Here is an 18,982-nt window from a genome sequence, read left to right as displayed (position 1 = left end):
CACATGCCTTTTGTATGCGTTTGTATGTTAATATGTGCACTTGGATCTGTGGCAGTGGTCCAGATGTATTTAACTGAAGTGTCTACTTCACAACTCAGGAACAACAGCACTGGCCTGGAGTCTGCACGAAGACTCACATGAACCTGTGTTCGCTTGTATTAAATCCCGTGTGGGAGAAAAATCTCTCTTAGTTTTGTTTAAAGCCCATATCTCCAAGAAGGGCCCTACTTAGTAGCTTACCTGTTCTAGTTTCCTTATTCTTGTTACGCTAGAACAGGGGTAAGTCAACTTCTGGTCCTCCAGATGTCCATGGACTACAATTCCCACGAGCCCCTGCCAGCATTTGCAACAAAACAACATGGGGCCAGTGTGCAAGCTTAACTTCCCAGCATGCTTCATCAGGTCAGGTGGCTTTTTTAAGGGCAAGCATGGGGGTTCTCGCCGGTGTGGATTTTCAAATGCCGAAAGACTACCCCTGGTTTAGAGGGTAGAAGCTTTTGAGAGTCAAAGTACCCTTGGTGAGATTGGTATCTAATGAAAGGAGCCTGCACCCTGAAAATCCTGTGGGTCTCTAGGATTCCATTGGACTCGAATCTGACTCTTGGTGGATTTCCTGTCATTTGGCCTTCCCAAAAGAAGCAGCAACAAAAAGCATATTCTTAAATGTTGAATAAATGTCTCCCTTAATGCCAAAGTGCGTTTTAAAAGTTCTTTAAAAGCCGGAGAGCAGTGAGAAAATGGGTGATGGTTATACTTACAATGACAGACATTAGGTTTTGTGGATGCTCTAGGTCAGGGGTAGCCAAATTGTGGCTCTCCAGTTGACCGTGCACTACAATTACCATGAACCCCTGCCAGCAGCAGTCCATGGGCATCTGGAGAGTCACAGTTTGGCCACCCCTGCACTTGGGGAAGAGTCCATGGAAGCAGCACTGGCTATTGGGACCTAGTGATTCTTTCCTGGTTTCGTCTTCCTCCAGCTGAAGAATATTCCTTTTATTTATCTGTTTGGGTATTTCCAAAATGGACATTGGTTGCAGTCTGCCTTGTGGGTCCAAAGCAAATGCCATGTAATACCCTTTAAAATGATTGTATAAATACCTATTAATATTTTTCATTACACCTAACGCCCTTACAAAGCATTCAATTTTTTTAAAAAATATGTTATTTATAACCTCCTTTTCTCATTGGGACTCAAGGTCTGTTTAATGCAAATCAACCCAGTGCACATCTAATAAGCATTGATTGATAATAATATAGATAATATAAGACTGTACTCAATTTTGCCGGCTGGATGCGTTGTGAACAGATGGCTCCAACATTGTCTATATTTTTGAACCTGAACCACTTTTTCTGTTTGGCCCATTGATGTGTTTAGGCCTCACAGAAAACAAACAGGAGACTTGTGGCACATTAAAGATTAACACTTCTTATTTCAGTTGAAGTTGTGAGGACCACAACCCATGAACACTCATGCTAGATCATCCTATTTGTATTTCAGGTGCCACAAGGCTCCTGTTTGCTTTCATCTGACACATTTCGGTGTCAAGTCAGAAACGTGCATACAGCTTTTTCCATTTGGAATCGGTGGAAAGGGTTGTTTTAAAAATAGAGTTATTAAATAACCCAGACAAGCTCATTCCCGGCTAAGCAGGGCTGACCCTGGATAGTATTGGGGTGGGAGGCCTTTAAGGATTTAGGTGGCAGTTCCTCCCAAGGAACACTAGGGGTCATGATGGGCAAAAACCACTTTTGAATGCCCCATGCCTGATTGCCAGACAATCTTGGGGTCTCCTGGTTCCACCACATACTCTCTATGATAAATAAAGCAATGGCTGAAAGAGTTGTTTGTTATCTCTTCCAGGAGACTCCTGCTGTGAATCTTCCTTTGTTATGCATGGGAGGGGGGTGGGGGGTGGCTACATTTCCATGTCAAGTCAGGTATTGATAGGGTGCTTCTGAGTTTCTATGGCCCTGGCAGACAGGCCCCTTGGCAGACAGATCAATTCGGAGGAAAATTGCTCCCTGAGGATCCCAAGTCTGAAATCCAGTGTTTGGAAAGAAAAGAGAGAACGGCTTTGCCGGTCAGTCCGTCTGTTTCTGCTTCCAGATTAAATACCAACAAATAAAAAACACTCTCCAGACTCCTCGGCCATGAAAAAGCCAGTGGAATACATGAAGCTGCTTCATACCCACTTGGGTTAGTATTCAGGTGGGGAGACCTCTGGATCTGAAGCATAAGACATTATATAACATCTTATAAGACGTTGTAACCACCATGAGCCAGTCAGGGAGTGACGGGGAATAAATGGGGGGGGGGGGGAAAGAACCCTAGCAAGAAATTAGGTTTTGGTGTTTTGCTGTGGACATGGACTCTAAAGGGTCTTTCCTCGGGGGGGGCTGTGTGTTACCTTTCTAGCTCAATTCTACCAGGCAACTGGAAACAGTGGCAACCTGTGGATGGACTGGGCAGGCACGAGGGTGACATCATCAGGTGACCTGATCAGAGGCTGGGCCCAACTGGTGCGTGCTCTGCTGCTGCTCCAGGCCCCTGTAGAGGCTGTTCAAGGAGGGGAGGGGGGTGGTAGCAATTATTTCTCTTCGTCGGAGATAGAGCAGCGCTACTTGTGCAGCCAGGGACCTCCTGTGCCCGCCTCGCAATCTGGGTTGTCAGCTGCCCAGAGGAAAAAGCAACACCTCCTTATACAGGTTGAATGGGATGTTATTTACCCATTTACCCAGGTGATTTAATTTTATCACATGCCATGAAATGCGTTAGCGGCCCATTTCCACATTTTAAGCATCTATCTATCTATCTATCTATCTATCTATCTATCTATCTATCTATCTATCTATCTATCTATCTATCTATCTATCTATCTATCTATCTATCTATCTATCTATCTATCTATCTATCTATCTAATCTATCTAATCTATCTATCTATCTATCTATAATATATAAAGGGGATAAGGCAGGCCTGTTGGCCACCCTAATGAGTCAGTGTAAAGGCTGCTGGTACTAGCTTTGGGGGAACCAGAAAGAGCACACGGATCCAAACCTGGGCCTTCTAGATCAGCCGTTCTCAACCTTTTTTGGACCACTGCCCTTTTAGGAGCTGTTCTCAGGTTCCAGGGGCCCCATCAGTAAGCTGACCGCTTGTTCAATAAGTTAGGCTAAAAAAGAACAGTTGGTTCCTATATGCTGATTTTCTCTACCAGGAGGAGTCTCAAAGTGGCTTACAGTTGCCTTCTCTTTCCTCTCCCCACAACAGACACCCTGTGAGGGAGGTGAGGCTGAGAGAGCCCTGAGGTTACTGAAGAAGAGTTGGTTCTTATATGTCGCTTTTCTCTCCCCGAAGGAGTCTCAAAGCATCTTACAGTCCGTCGCCTTCCCTTTCTTCTCCCCACAACAGACACCCTGTGAGGGAGGTGAGGCTGAGAGAGCCCTGAGGTTACTCCTTGGCCAGAACAGCTTTCTCAGTGCTGTGGCAAGCCCAAGGTCACCCAGCATGTTGGAGAGGAGCCCGGAATCATACCTGGCTCTCCAGATTAGAAGTCCGCACTCCTAACCACTACACCAAGCTGGCTCTCTACTTTTAGGCTTAAAAAGGCCTAAGTTAAGAATGAACTTGTCATACTTTGTTTTATATATATGCGAGACATGTCTAGAATGTTTGATCAAGAGAAGCACACGCCGTTGTTGTTTTCTCTTGAATGTACTAATTCAAGCATACACAAAAGAATGGATTACATTGACAAAGGTCGAACTTTCTAGTAATTAATGATGTGACAAAAAGGATATTTCACCTGTTGTTACCAGAGCCCCCCCCCCCATAAACTCCTTTGTGCTCCCTTTCTCACATTTTTTTCAATCTGTGGCACTCTTCAAATATGCCAGCCCCTCCCAGGGAGCCATATGGTCCCCGTTGAGAATGGCTGTCTCAGATCCAAACAGAGTCACCAAACTCCTGATGTGGCCTGAAATTCTCTAGGAATAATAAATGACAAGAGATCCGTTCCCATGGTGAAAACCACCACTTCAGAGGATAAACTTATAGCATTCTGTCCTCCTCCCCATATTCCACCCTCAACTCTCCATGAATTTCCCAAGCTGGAGTTGACAGTCTACACTCTTAAGCCAGGGGTAGTCAAACTGCGGCCCGCCAGATGTCCATGGACTACAATTCCCAGGAGCCCCTGCCAGCATTCGCTGGCAGGGGCTCCTGGGAATTGTAGTCCATGGACATCTGGAGGGCCGCAGTTTGACTACCCCTGCTCTAAGCACTATACCACATTGGCAATCCCATGTCTCTCTAGCAGCACCTCTTTCTACTGCTTCAAATTGCTTGGGTTGTCATTCTGGGCTGGTGAATAATGGGATGTTGGGGGTGGAGGGCCAGGTTGGGAAAGGAAAGGATCTCCGCAGGATATGATGCCACAGTGCAGCCTTTCTCAACCTTTTTACCCTTGAGAAACCCTTGAAACATTCTTCAGACTTTGAGAACCCCCAGAAGTGGCAAGATTGTACAGAATAGGGCTGGGGAGCAAAGCTGTGGACATGCCCGCCCAGGTCCCTCCCTTTCCCACCCCTTCCAGGCCCATCACTGGCCATTGGGGGTGGGGAAAAACAGGTCAACATGACCAGATATGGTCATATGACCTGATAATTGTTTAACAAATTTAAAAAATGTATGCAATATTATTTATTTATTTAGATTTTTATACCGCCCTTCCCTAGGGCTCTGGGTGGTTATCTCCCACCCATTCAGCAAACCCTTCCAGGGTCATCAAGATACCCCAGGAGTTTCATAAAACCCTGGTTGAGAAGGCCTGCCATAGAGTTTATCCTCCAAAGCAGCCATTTTGTCCTTGGAAATTGATCGTGGTAGTCTAGAGATCAGCTGTAATAGAGATGTAGTCTAGAGATCAGCTGGACATTGCCAGGTAACACATGAAAGCTGGCCCCTCAAAAAAAAAAAAAGCATTTTTGCCCATGATATCTGGTGTTGGACTCTTTTGTTTTCATCCCCATTAAGTCTGCAATTGCCCATCTTCATCTTACTAATGAATTCTAGTGGAGCACTGAGGAGATTGTTTTATGATTTTATCATATTATATTGACAACTGATGTGCACCTCTCCAGGCCTGACTGGAGGGACCAGTCTATAAATCAAATAAATACATAATATTCTTTCCCTTTAGGCCTCCCTTCTCCCTTGCTTCCCTCATGGTTGAGATTCAGATTGTAACCTCCTCAGTGCAGAGACCTATTCCCCTCCCACTTTTTTTTTTTTACTAAGGCGACTCCAAAACCTCAAGTCCTGCAGCCTTGCCCATCCATCTCTGTGGGGTTTTATGTTTCAAGCGGGATCTAAATGCGCAGTCCAACTTTGTGCCTTCCCCCACCGTGGTCTCTATTCCACATCCACGGCCCCCGGACGCCATTTCATACGGCTGCCTTTCTAGAGGGGGGGGTGGGCCTTCCATGTCGGCATCCATGTACAGCCTCTCTTGTGGATCGCGATTGTGGCCAAAGCCAAGATTTTTTGGAGTGCGCGCGCGCGCGCGCGGATTTCCACTCAGTGCCAGAAACTGATTTGCTGTCGCGCGAGGGCTCCAGGGCCACGGGCCGCAGGGCGTTTGTAAGCGCTTCGCGGCGCCTGCGGGACAAAAGCTTGGGACAAGTATTGGCACAGCGGTGGTCTCGCACCAGTTTGTGGGCCCGGCCTTGCATTGTTCTCCGCTGGTGTGAGCGTGCGTGTGTGTGTGTGTGTGTGCATGCGCCGAGCAAACTGGAGAGTGATCGCCTTTTGCAACGCGGGAAGGCGCAAGGGCCGATCGCCTCCCTGCCAGGGCACCCCCAGGGCGGAGCGCCCCCAGTGCCGCGCGGGAGCACCTTTTGTGCGGGGACTCGGCCTTCCGCGAGGGCAGGAGATGGGGGGCCGGAGGCGGCTGTCTTATCTCCCGCCGCCAGGGGTCTCTGCCTGCCTCTGATGGAGGGAGGGAGGGGCCGCGGCTCGGCTTTCTCGTCCCTCCCCAGCCGGGGGTTGGGGGCTGAGCTGTTAAGTTCAGATGCTGCCGCCGCCTCCATTGTGAGCCGCGATCCGGCTCCTCCTCCGAGCTTGATTTCTTTCTCTCTCTTTCCCTTTTTTTTTTTTTGCAAAGGGGGGGGGGAGAGAGGGAGAGGGCTGTGTTTTCTTTGTGCGCCCCTTGCCGGGTGGGCAGAAGTTCGGCGCGGGGGGCTGATCCGGCTGCCTCTGCGGCCATTCATTCCTCAGTCGGAGATCCAGGTAATGGCTGCAAGGGGTGGGGGATGGACGGGGAAGGGGGCCGGCTCCCTATCATGTCTCGGAACGGAAGGAAGGAAGGGGGGGGGGGAGAGAGAGAGAGAGAGGAAAGAAAGCTCCGTCGAATGAGGCCAGAGGGAAGGATCCGGCTCCGGCGAGGAGCGGGGAGAGCGTGTAAATAAAAAGGGGCTTTGCAAAAAGTGGACAGGGCAATTCCTGGGCAGCCCGGAGCGTTGCAACTTTTCCTGCAGGCGGTCGTTAATTCCTAAAGGCGGGAGGTATTTTGTGTGTTTGTATTGTGTGTGTGTGTGTTTTTTTTCTCAAGTGCTGTGGGATTCAGAGGCTGTCGCCAGCTGACGCCCCCAAATGTCCCCTGACGCCCCCAAATGTGTGGGCTTCTCATGGAATTCAACTTGGCAATTAAATAAGTCTGGCTGGAGACCAGGATCTCCGTTTTGGAAATGGCCTTGTGCGTTGAGCCCCGGTGGGTCGCCTCAGTGAGGCGGGAGGCACTCTGCACATGCTCAGCAGCCCTCCTCTAGCCTTCCCGGAAGAGCCTTGATTCTGATCTCAGGTCTTTGCCCGAGGTAGAGAAGATAATGGGAGGGGGTGGCCCCGCAATATGCTGGATAGTTTATTGGGAGATGGTGGTGGCCGCTATTGTTTATACACTGGTGATATGCATGGTAAGCAAAATGCAGGCCCCTGCCCCAAGTAGTTTACAGTCTAAATTTAGGGTGAGGAAAGCAATAAATGGGAGGGGCCTTTGTTTCAGTTGCGGATGAGGACTAAGGGGTTATGTCAAGGATTTCAGGAAAGGGGGGGTTGGGTTGGAAAAGGGATTTGAAAGTGTGTGTGGGGGGGTCCTCTAAGGCAGGGGTTGTCACCCTGTGGTCCTCCAGATGTCCATGGACTACAATTCCCATGAGCCCCTGCCAGCAAATGTTGGCAGGGGCTCATGGGAATTGTAGTCCATGGACATCTGGAGGACCACAGGTCGACTACCCCTGCTCTAAGGAAATCCCCGTTCTTCATACAGTTCAAGTACAGATAAGAAAAGGGATTGAGCTGGTCTGAGTGTCATGGTCAACTTTCCAACAGGGCTAGATCTTGTGTGTCCAGAAGCTTGACTTTTAAAAAAAATGATGAATGTTTGCATCGGTTCTTCTCACTTTCCAGGTCAGACCCATGTGAGAGCAGCCCAACATGGCCAAAACCGAGTCAGCTCAGGTAAATCAGTTGATTTCTCCCCCCCCCCCATCCTTTCCTTGGCAAAGTTGTGTTGAAAGGCAGGGGGTGGGGTGGGGAGTAAAAATGCCTGCATTCAACTTATAGGCCTCAGGCACTGTTGAGTGAATTGCTGAGGTTTGTCTTCCTCCTTTCAGGTCCTGGAAGCCTACCAGGAGGTGATTGCTGCTTCCGCTAAGGGGCAAAGGGCTTTCCTGGCCCCAGATCACGGAAGCCTCTACCAGGATGTCATGCAGGAGAGCTACAAGACACTCCTCTCCATGGGTGAGGGGAAGCCCATTCTTCCGGGGTTTTGAGACTGACAGATATATTATGAAGTCGTAACAGATGTAAACCTGCAGTTTCGCTTGGTTAGCCATGACCACCCCCATGAGCTGTTACATGTCTGTGTCAGCTGGATGAGATGGGAACAACTTGGACTGTTTTATGTGTTAAGGGGTTTTCGCGTGGGTTTACTTTGTAATTTGTTAGCCACCATGAGCCAGTCAACAGGAATGGCGGGATAGAAGTTAAATGCTAAATAAATAAATAATATATGCAACAGGGGTCTTGCACGGGGTGCTAACCTGGCATAACTACCTTTGGGAGGCAGATTCAAGCAGGTCGCCATGTTGGTCTGAAGTAGCACAGCAAAAATTGAGTCCAGTAGCATCTTGAAGTCCAACAAAGATTTATTCAAGGCATGAGCTTTCGAGTGCATGCACTCGAAAGCTCATGCCTAGAATAAACCTTTTATTTATTTTAGTTATTTTAGGGAGGCAGAGCACATCCCAGGTCCCCCCAGACTTGGCTGCTGAGTCTCTGCTATTGCTTTCGTTGCTTGTCCTTATTAAAGACAAATACATTCGGCCGCAAAGGCAAGGGAATAGGCACATGGCTTCTCATGGAAAAGGTACAGAGGAGAATTGGGGCATATCACCTAACTCCTTGAGTCAGTCTTCTGCATTTCTTTTACAGTCCCCAATGTTCTTTTTTGTCTTTCCCAAGACCTCTGGGGAATTATATTACTGATGAAAAAACCAGAGTTAAGATTCCACTAAGGCATATCTTAGTGCGCCTCTTGTGGCGCAGAGTGGTAAGGCAGCGATATGCTGTCTGAATCTGTCTGCCCATGAGGTTGGGAGTTCAATCCCAGCAGCCGGCTCAAGGTTGACTCAGCCTTCCATCCTTCCGGGGTCGGTATGACTCGGTGCTTGCACAGGGGATACCTTTACCTTAAGGCATATCTATGTTAGGATTGCTAACAGGTTGGAGAGGGTCGGGAAATGCCCTGTTCCTTTAACAGAGGCTGAATTTTTATGTAATTTATTGTACAAAATGTATACCCTACCCTTCTGCTCTTAATTAAGGGCCACCAAGGTGGACAACAAATTAAAATATGCATAATGACATCACATCTTAAAAACCAATGACAACCAATAAAAATAATTGTGTAGAATGTTTACCCACTGGCAGAAGATGACAATGGAAGGGAATAGAGAAATCTCCCTGGAGGATGAGTTTCAGAGGTTTGATGCCACAACTGAGAAGGCCATGTCCCAGGTTGCCACTTGCCTGTTCTCGGAAGCAGAACCTCTGAAAATTACCATAGAACCTGGGTAGGTTCATAAGGGAGTAGGCAGTCCTTCAGGTATATTGGTCCCAGACCCTAATGTGTTAAAATGGGCAGCTGAAGCTTTTAATGGCACAGAGCTAAATACCCCCTCAGTAACCCTCTAATAAGAGCCTCTTGTGGCACAGAGTGGTAAGGCAGCAGACATGCAGTCTAAAGCTCTGCCCATGAGGCTGGGAGTTCAATCCCAGCAGCTGGCTCAAGGTTGACTCAGCTTTCCATCCTTCCGAGGTCGGTAAAATGAGTACCCAGCTTGCTGGGGGGTAAACGGTAATGACCGGGGAAGGCACTGGCAAACCACCCCGTATTGAGTCTGCCATGAGAACGCTAGAGGGCGTCACCCCAAGGGTCAGACATGACTCAGTTCTTGCACAGGGGATACCTTTACCTTTAACCCTCTAATAGAGGGAGAGGACATTTCTTTCTACAGGCAATTGGCAACTCAAATTCACACCACTGGCTAAAACTGGTTTAATTGACTGTCTCCATGGGAATCTGGGAGCTTTAAGATGGAATTCTAAATATCTTTATCCAGGCAAGCTCCCAAGATCCTTTGGGGGATTCCGTGTCAATTAAAGCAGCATTAAGCAATTCTAACTTTATGCCTCCTTGGCACAAGGGGAACTACAGTTCCCAGCATTCCCATGGCCTGGGTCTGACTCTTGTGTCTGCCATTAGGTGGCTTTTCACAGTTGGCCTCTGCAATCTGCAAAACTGGGTGATAACTCGGAGTTGTAAGGATTACGTCAAGGCTTTGAATACCTGAATGTGTTACACAAATGCTAAGGATTATTTATTAGACCTTTATGATTGCGAAGCATCAAAATACTGTGTCTATGTCTATGCTGTGGAAGTGCTGCAGATTTTGCAGCAAGGTCCCAACAGGGCTTCTGAAAATAGTTAAAAATGCTGATTCCATCTTGAATATAAGGTCCTTTTAGGGTAGGTTTGTGTTTAATTTAAAAAACAAACAAAACAACAGCTCAAACACAGAAGAGTGGGATAGGAGACTAGCAGTGGCCCTCCCATTTTGCTTATAGGGGAAAGGGGGCTTTTAACTGAGATTTATATTCAATATTCTCCTACCCTTGACCATACTTGTTATTTCAGGTTCTACGAACTTGATGGTAGTACTTTGAAAAACAAAAAACAGCTACTAAGATACAAAACGCTACATATTCAGCAGCAGTCACGTAATAGCCGATTCTTGAGAATATTTGAGTGGCGGGGTTGGTTGGCATGCCAGCCTTAGTCATGCCCTGCTTCTGCCTGCCTGTCGGTCGCGAGGCCAGAGAGACCCTTGCAGGGACATGATTAGGCCCTTGAGGCTGCGTCCTGCAGTACAGCAGAGGGGTGGATGTTATGTACATTGCATTTTTGCAGTACAGCTTGGCACTGTGGACAGCGGCTGGGAGACGTTGGACATACCTCTGCTGACCCGCCCGCACTGGGTTGCAGATCGACTGATATTAAAGGGTCAACTAGAGGGGTGGCAGGGTGTTCCGCAGGCTCTTGTTTTGTCCTTGATAGGCAAATTACACTGATAAGAAGTCCCTTCCAACTCTAATGGTTCTGACTCTTAAGATTGATTTATCATGTGACACGGGTGTTGCATAGCCAGGGATCCTAAGATTGTCTGGCTACCAGGCAAGAGAAGTTCAGAGGTGGCTTGTCATTGCTTGTCCCCCACATCACATCCCTGTTATTCCTTGGAGGTTGTCCTTCCGATTGCTAGCCAGGGCCAACCCTGCTTAGTTTCAAGATCTGACAGAATTAGGCCTGCCTTGACTATCTAGGTCCAGTAACTCTCAAGAGTTCCCTGTTGTTTATTTTGTAGCTTTAACAAGTAATTATCCAGTGGCCTTGTAGTTTGTTGCATTGTGAGCTGTCTTGGGGAGCCAGCTTAGTGTAGCGGTTAAGAGCAGCAGCTTGATTCTTCCTCCCCATGCAGCCATCTGGGTCACCTTGGGCTTGTCACAGCTCTGATAGTACTGTTCTCACCAAGCAGTCTTGTCAGAGCTCTCCAAGGCCCACCTACCTCAAAGGATGTCTGTTGTGGGGAGAGGAAGGGAAGGCAATTGTAAGCCACTTTGAGAGTCCTTTGGACCATGAAAAGTAGGATATAAAAACTAACTTTTCTTCCTCTTACTTGGAGGCTAGGAAGTAAATGTTGCAGTAAATAAACCTTTGTGAGCTATGATATTATTATATAAGCAGCGCCTTTTAATAGCCTCCTGCCCTGTTCTTTAACAATAATGTCGTGCCTGCTAGTCTTATTTTTCGTAGAAAAAGCAGGCAGTGTCCCATGTAGATCCCGAAAGAATTAAGTACTGTCTAAAATTTTGATTTCTGCCTCGCTCTGCCTTCAAGGAGCTCCTGGGCATCATACAGGCTTCTGTCCACCCTCACAACAATCCTGTGAGGTAGGTTAGGCCGAGATAGAGAGGGAGTATGACTGAGGTCCCTGATAACTCAATGTTTTGCCATACAAGTTTTGCCAATTCACTAAACCATGTTGGCGTTGTGCTAAATGAGTGCTTGGTTGCTCAGTCAAAGATGTCTGGAAGATCACTAGGTTTATTACTCTTGAGATGGGAAGCCAGTCTGCAAGGAAATTAAGACTCCAGCTTTGTAAGAATACAATCTTGAACAATTTTAATAAAATCCTATTGCTTTATTCAAACACCTTCTTGATCAGTTCTGTTCACTGAGCCAGCTGGGTGTAGTGGTTAGGAATGCCGACTTCTAATCTGGCGAGCCGGGTTTGAATCTGTGCTCCCCCACATGCAGCCAGCTGGGTGACCTTGGGCTCACCACGGCACTGAGACAACTGCTCTGACCGAGCAGGAATATCAGGGCTTTCTCAGCCTCACCTCCCTCACAGGGTGTCTGTTGTGGGGGGAGGAAAGGTGACTGTAAGCCACTTTGAGACTCCTTCAGGTAAAGAAAAGCAACATATAAGAACCAATTCTTCTTCTTCTGTTTCATGTATTCTATGGCATGATAAAAGGAGACTAGGACTGCCTTCCCTTTCCTCTCTCCCACAGCAGGCACCGTGAGGGAGGTGAGGCTGAGAGGATGCTTGGTCCAAACAGCTTTATCAGTGCTGTAGAGCAGGGGTAGTCAACCTGTGGTCCTACAGATGTTCATGGACTACAATACCCATGAGCCCCTGCCATCAAATGCTGGCAGTAGCTCATGGGAATTGTAGTCCATGAACGTTTGCAGAACCACAGGTTGGCTACACTTGGGGGAGTGCGGAATCAAACCCGGCTCGCCAGATTAGAGGCCACAGCTATTAATCACTACACCATGCTGATTAATTACTACATGAAATTGACCAAAAGATTTTAATAGATCAGTCTGATCGGTTATATGTTGATTCTTTGATGCAAATTTGCTGAATATGCAAAGCCAAATCAGATTTCTTTAAATTGTGTTTATGGCGAGTTCCTACAAGAATTGCTTAAAGCTGCAAAACATTTCAAGTTGCTTTTTAATGGAGATAATGGGTGACTACTTAGAAAAGAAAAATGAACACTCACTTGCAGAGAGAATTGCTTCCCCATTTTTAGATTTACTTATAGTTTGCGCAGAGGAATGGGTCAATTAGTCATTCACTTCTTTTCCTTCTCTTTCAGCCCCTCCCCTTCAACTCCAACCGGAATTTCCCATCCAAAAATCTGAACTGCTGGCCCGTCTTGAGCAAGACCAACAGGCCTGGACCCCAGAAGCCCAGAAATCTGACGAAAACACCGAGGAGAATCTGGTTAAACTGCAGCTGACGGGATGGAATTCCTACCGCAGCCCCATCCACGTGCCCAGTTCGGATTCATCCAGTTCAGGTCAGGAGAACTCGCATTCCGGTCGGAGATACAGTGCTGGTAGCATCCGACCCAGTTGTGTATTTGGATCCTGTAGAATGCCTTTCCAGGGCATTGGTGGAGGGGGGAGCTTGATGTGCAGTGAATTAGACAGGTTGCCAACAGCCCTGCAGAAAAATATCCCTGTCAAGGACCGTTTCTGCCCTGGAGGCTTCCCATGGGGCTGCAGGCTGGAGTTTAAATTGGAGCAGGTTGCCCCGCACAGGAGCCAGGGCAGTGAAGTTCCCAGTGCGGAAATGGTCAAAGAGGCTTTATGTGTGGAAGTGGGTAGCTGGAGCTTTTTGTGGCATGGAGGTAAATAACACCCTGCTAAGCCATTATTAAATATCCAGGACATTTTTTTATCCATGTAGTTGGCTATCATAGTTGACACACACAGGCAGGGTTAAACAGCAGGACCCTTGCGATGAACAGCTATTCCAATACCAGTTTTGTGACTGAGCTTCCCTTCGTCAGATGCTATGGAGTCTCTATTGAAAACCGTTGAATTTATATTCTGAGTTCAATTGACAGTAAAGGTGGGAGGGGGGTGGGGAGAAGTCACAAGGCAAAGGCAGCCTTTGATGGGGACCAATCAAAAAGCTATTGCTCGATTCAGAGTGGCTGAAAGTATCTGTCAACTGTTAATAGATAGGCAGGGTAGGCTTAACCTGAAAAATCTACTGACAAAAATACCATATTACTTTAAGAACAAGAGTTGGTTCTTATATGCCGCTTTTCTCTCCCCAAAGGAATCTCAAAGCAGCTTATAGTCACCTTCCCTTTCCTCTCTCCACAACAGACACCCTGTGAGGTGGGTGAGGCTGAGAGAGCCCTGAGATTACTGCTCGGTCAGAACAGCTTTATCAGGGCTGTGGCGAGCCCAAGGTCACCCAGCTAGTTCCCTGTGAGGGAGGAGTGGGGAATCAAACGTGGCTTGCCAGATTAGAAGTCCACTCTCCTAACACTACACCAAGCAGATTCAGCAGGACAGTACAGAGAACACACAAGAAGTACGCCTGAATAAATGATCACTTGTAAAGGCTGGGTCAAGCTGAAACATTTGCAGCTGTAGTGGATGAAGAAGTGAAGGTTCTTGTTGAGGCATGGGATTGGGGCGGGGTGGAACCGGTGGTGTAAGGCGGCCAATGTAAGGCTTGTATGCCATCCGTTTCCTTAAGACATTTTTGCGACTGAGCCCTTTACTGTGGTCTTCTACGCCCTTAGCCTGATTTCTTTCTATCCTTATGCCGGCAGATAACGAATCCTCCAGTGAGAAAGAGGAGGAGAAGAACGTGAAACAGGAATGCCTCCGGGTCACCAAGCCCCGGGCGTCTTTGTTGGGCTCATGTGTGGGGCAGCAAGAAGGCCGCGAGCCTTGGCAGAACGAGCAGCTGGGACAGCCGCAAGGTGGCATGAGGATGCCACGCTGTTGGACCAGAGAAAAAGACCGGGGACTCGTTAAGAGCAGAAAGGGGAAGCGGGGAGCCGATCCGGGGAAGAACCTGTTCGTGTGCCCTCAATGTGGCAACAGCTTTAACAGGAAATCATCGCTCAAGAGGCATTTAGCAACCATCCACGATGGGGCAAAACCCTACGAATGGCCGCCCCGCAGGAAAAACGCCCGTGAAAAATCCAACCGTGGAACGCGCGCGAGGAAACACTTGAAAACGTCCCATTCAGGAAGGGAACCCTACGAATGCCCTGAGTGTGGGGAAAGTTTCGTGACCAACGCCTCTTTCACCCAGCATCGGAGGAGTCACGCCAATGAGACGGCCTACCAGTGTCCTGCGTGTGACAGAAGCTACTTAGAAGAGCGTTACCTGGTCAAGCATCTGATGACAGTCCACTCAGGTGCCCATCTCTCCAATTGCCCTGACTGTGGGAAAGGCTTCCTGGGAGAGGGCGATCTCCGTCTGCACCGTTCGATGATCCATGGGGGGGAAAGTTTCCACCAGTGTCTGGACTGTGGGAAATGCTATCAGGATCAAGTGTCCCTGATCAGACATCAGGCGCTGCACACGAAGGAAACTCCTTACAAGTGCCCCGATTGTAAGATGAACTTTGCAGATATCAGAACGCTGGCCAATCATTCGTGCATCCCCAAAGAGCAGACACCTCACGGTTACCTGGGCCAGGAGAGCAGTGACGTGGAGGAATATGTCCACACATGCCTGGATTGTGGAAAGGGCTTCAAGGCTGAAAGATGTTTTTTGAATCATCAGAGGAAGCACATGAAGCAACATTCTCAACAGCCAGACAAAGGGGACGTCTTAAAGGGAGGAGCAGAGAATCAGGTAGAAATGCCAGGCGGCACAGAGTCTGCTGGCGGGAAAGCCCTTGGGGCAGGTTTAACCCAGCCAGTGGCCGAAACGGAAGAAACTCTCCACACCTGTCCCGACTGTGGGAAGATCTTCCGGGACAGTCGATGCTTTGCTAATCATCGGAACATGCACACTAAAGCAGAAACATCTGACAACGCTGACGGCCAGGACGCCGTTGAGGAAGGCAAGCTACCCCATGGTGGCCCAGAGGAAGGGCAGATGAAAGGAAATCCCTATCAGTGCCGTAGCTGCGGGAAAATCTATGCAACCCAATATAATCTCAACAGGCACCAGCGGGTTCACGCGGACAGCCGGCCCCATAAATGCGCCATCTGTGGGGAAACCTTCACCTACAGGTACACGCTGCTCCACCACGAAGCAACCCACGCAAAAGGGAAAACCTGCCTGCATAAATGCCCTTACTGCGGAAAAGGGTTTGCCGCAAAGACATCCCTCTCGAGGCATGTGCAGTTGCACGTCATGGGCAGGCCTTATCAGTGCGGCGTCTGTGGGAAAGCCTTCGCCTACAGGTACCTCCTCACTCACCATCAGGAAATCCACGTGGAAGGGCAGGCCCAGAAATGCCTTTTCTGCTCGAAAGTCTTCAGGACCAAGCATTCCCTCAACCGGCACAAGCGTATCCACATGGAGACCAGGTCCTACCAGTGCTCCGTGTGCGGGAAAGCTTTTGGGACCAAGTACTCCTTCTGTAGACATCAGGACGGGCATTTGAATGGAAGCCTGAGGCGTCCTTCCAGCCACGGGAAGGGTCTGCTGGGTGGCTCCGCCCTGGCGAAAGACCCAGCTAGTGACACGGATGAGAACTCCAACAACTGGTCTGACAGTTCGACGCTCTCTGGGCACCATGAGGAGGAAGCCCCCGGCGAATGTTCTCGGAGTGTGGATGGTTCCCCACCCGCCAAATGTCCGAGAGTCCACATGGAAGAAGATTCCTCTAAAGGGTTCGATGGGAAGGAATCCCCTGCTGAATTCTCCAAGAGAGCTGAGAATGACATTCTCTCTAAGCATCAGAACACCCACTTACAGGAACGTTCCATGAAAGGTTTAGATGGTGGTGAAACCTCCAGGGATCACTCAGGGGTCATTAAAGACCAGGGTAGCCATGAAGAAGGAAATGTCCACGAAGGGACTGACAATCTGGTCTGCCCTAGGCAGCCAGGAGTTTCTATGGAAGACGGCCTCCAAGAATCACCTGAGAAGAGGGAAGGCGTCACAGATAGTTTGACCCTTCCTGAATATCAGAACATTTCCATAGGAGACAATTCCATTCACGGATTAAACCGTGACCAACCCCGCAAGGACAGCTCAGCCCACTCTGATCTTCGAGACGTCTCAACGGGCAAGCAGAAGTATTCATGTTCTCACTGTGGGAAGTCTTGCAGAGACGGATATTCCCTCAAAAGGCACGAGAGAACCCACACGTCCGAGAGGCCCTATCAGTGCCAGGAGTGTGGGAAAAGATTCCGTGAAACCAAAAACCTCATCAGGCACCAGCTAACTCATTCGGACCTCCGTCCCTACCTGTGCACCGAATGTGGGAAACGTTTCAAGTCCAAGGGGAGCCTTGATAAACACCAGAAGGTCCACAAGAAACCTTTCAGCTGCCCTTATTGTGACAAAAGACTCACCACCAGCAGCATTCTGAAGAATCACCTGAGAACCCACACAGGAGAGAGGCCATTTAAATGCATCGAATGCGGCAAAGATTACAAAACAAAGGCATCCCTCACCAAACACGTGGAGAGACATTTCAAAGAGGACTCCTCGGCAGCCCCCAAAGTGGATCAGTCCCATCAGATTGTTTAAGTCTTGTTCTTCCCCGTGACTTAGTGGGACAGTCCCTGGCTGCCTATACAAGGTGCTTCAAGACTCTACCAGCATAGAAATATTTGCATGTTCCAGAGGGGTAGCCAGATTAGTCATTGTGACAAAAAACAAACAGGCGTTTTGTGGCATCTTAAAGAATTAACAAAATGTTATTCCAGTGTACGTTTTGGTGGGCTACAGGCCACTTCGTCAGGTGCTGTGATCTTCACAAAAGGAAAGGCAATGAACTACCTCACAAAGAGTATCTCTACCTGTGCAGCCTCAAAACACCCATTGTCTTAAAGCAGGAAAAGGATGTCCTTCTGGCCGTGGAATAGTAGTTCTGCTTACATAAACCTGCTAGTTTAGCTCAGGGCTGCATGCCTTAATCTCACAAAACCCCTTCAGGCTGGAGTAGGCAGGGAGAGTGCATGAGCCGAGATGTTCCAGTGAGCTGTCTGGCTGCAAAGGAATTGGGAGTCCAGGTCACTTGTGGGCCAAATTAGGTGGGACTCTGTCCTTAGGGGGCACACTACTCTTTTGAAGCACCCACTGGGGAATTCCTTTGAATAGTGCTGTGGGGGCCCAAATTCTTGTTGGGATTACTGCACAGAGGGAGGAAAGGTTCCTGCCTTCTCCCCTGCACCATTTGTTTAACCTGAGTGGCACTGGAGGCCATTATTTGCTGACACCCCCCCCCCCCCATCACATTGGTACAGAAAATAACCTAGAGCAGGGGTAGTCAACCTGTGGTCCTCCAGATGTCCATGGACTACAATTCCCTGGAGCCCCTGTTTGGACATCTGGAGGACCACATCTGGAGGACCACTACCTCTGACCTAGAGGAAGGCAGGCGCCACTTCTCCCAAAATGGTGGCATTTGGACCTGCACAGCGCTATTAAAAGGAATTCACTGCTTCAGAATAGTGCTGCATCTGCAGAGTGGTTGATTTGACCCTCAGTCCTGGTCTGTAACCCAGCCTTTCTCACCTTTTATACCACTGAGACACCCGAAACGTTCTTCAGGCTTCACAAAGCCCTAGAAGTGGCGCAATCATGCAGAATGCGGTCAGGAAGAATAGGTGTGTACATGTCCACCCGGGGCCCCTCCCTCTTTCCACCCCTCCACATCCATGATTGGCTGGGGGGAGCAGGTTGACATGACCATATACGGCAGGGTTTTATGAAACCCTGGGGTTTCTTGACAGCCCTGAAAGGGTTTCCTTAATGGATAGGAGTTAATTAATTTTAATGAGCCTCTTGTGGCGCAGAGTGGTAAGGCAGCCGTCTGAAAGCTTTGCCCATGAGGCTGGGAGTTCAATCCCAGCAGCCGGCTCAAGGTTGACTCAGCCTTCCATCCTTCCGAGGTCGGTAAAATGAGTACCCAGCTTGCTGCTGGGGGGTAAGCGGTAATGACTGGGGAAGGCACTGGCAAACCACCCTGTATTGAGTCTGCCATGAAAACGCTAGAGGGCGTCACCCCAAGGGTCAGACATGACTCGGTGCTTGCACAGGGGATACCTTTACCTTTAATTAATTTTAAGTAATGTTTTTAATTTGTTAAACATTCATTGGGTGATATGACCATATATGGTCATGTTGACATCCCCCTCTCTCTGCCCCTCCCTAGTGGCCAGTGATTGATCTGGAGGGTGTGGGAAGAGGAGGGGGTCCCAGATGGGTGTGTACGCCCAACCATATTCTGCATAGTTGTGCCACTTCTGGGGTTTCTCAAAGACAGAAGAATGTTTCAGGGGGTTCTTAACGGTAAAAAAGCTGAGAACGGCTGATCTATCGTCATATCACCCACTAAATCAGGG

At 48.6% G+C, this 18,982-nt stretch overlaps 1 protein-coding gene across 4 annotated transcripts; it reads left to right on the top strand.

Annotated features, from left to right (window-relative positions):
* The first annotated feature begins 5,496 nt into the window (after window positions 1-5,496).
* Window positions 5,497-18,982, top strand: LOC143831646 (uncharacterized). Of its 4 annotated transcripts, none has more exons than XM_077324810.1 (5): window positions 5,497-5,643; window positions 7,468-7,518; window positions 7,674-7,800; window positions 12,790-12,993; window positions 14,269-18,982. In XM_077324810.1, exons 2-5 carry the CDS (start codon window positions 7,495-7,497, stop codon window positions 17,160-17,162), a joined length of 3,249 nt encoding a protein of 1,082 aa, XP_077180925.1. In that variant the 5' UTR covers window positions 5,497-5,643; window positions 7,468-7,494; the 3' UTR covers window positions 17,163-18,982. The 4 variants fall into 4 exon arrangements, with proteins under 4 accessions (XP_077180925.1, XP_077180923.1, XP_077180924.1 ...); XM_077324808.1 differs by lacking the exon at window positions 5,497-5,643 and adding an exon at window positions 5,707-6,291; XM_077324809.1 differs by lacking the exon at window positions 5,497-5,643 and adding an exon at window positions 6,417-6,566.

Source organism: Paroedura picta, chromosome 3 (genome assembly GCF_049243985.1).
Source record: "Paroedura picta isolate Pp20150507F chromosome 3, Ppicta_v3.0, whole genome shotgun sequence".
NCBI classification, from domain to species: domain Eukaryota; kingdom Metazoa; phylum Chordata; class Lepidosauria; order Squamata; family Gekkonidae; genus Paroedura; species Paroedura picta.
This window is presented reverse-complemented; position numbering and strand designations above follow the sequence as displayed.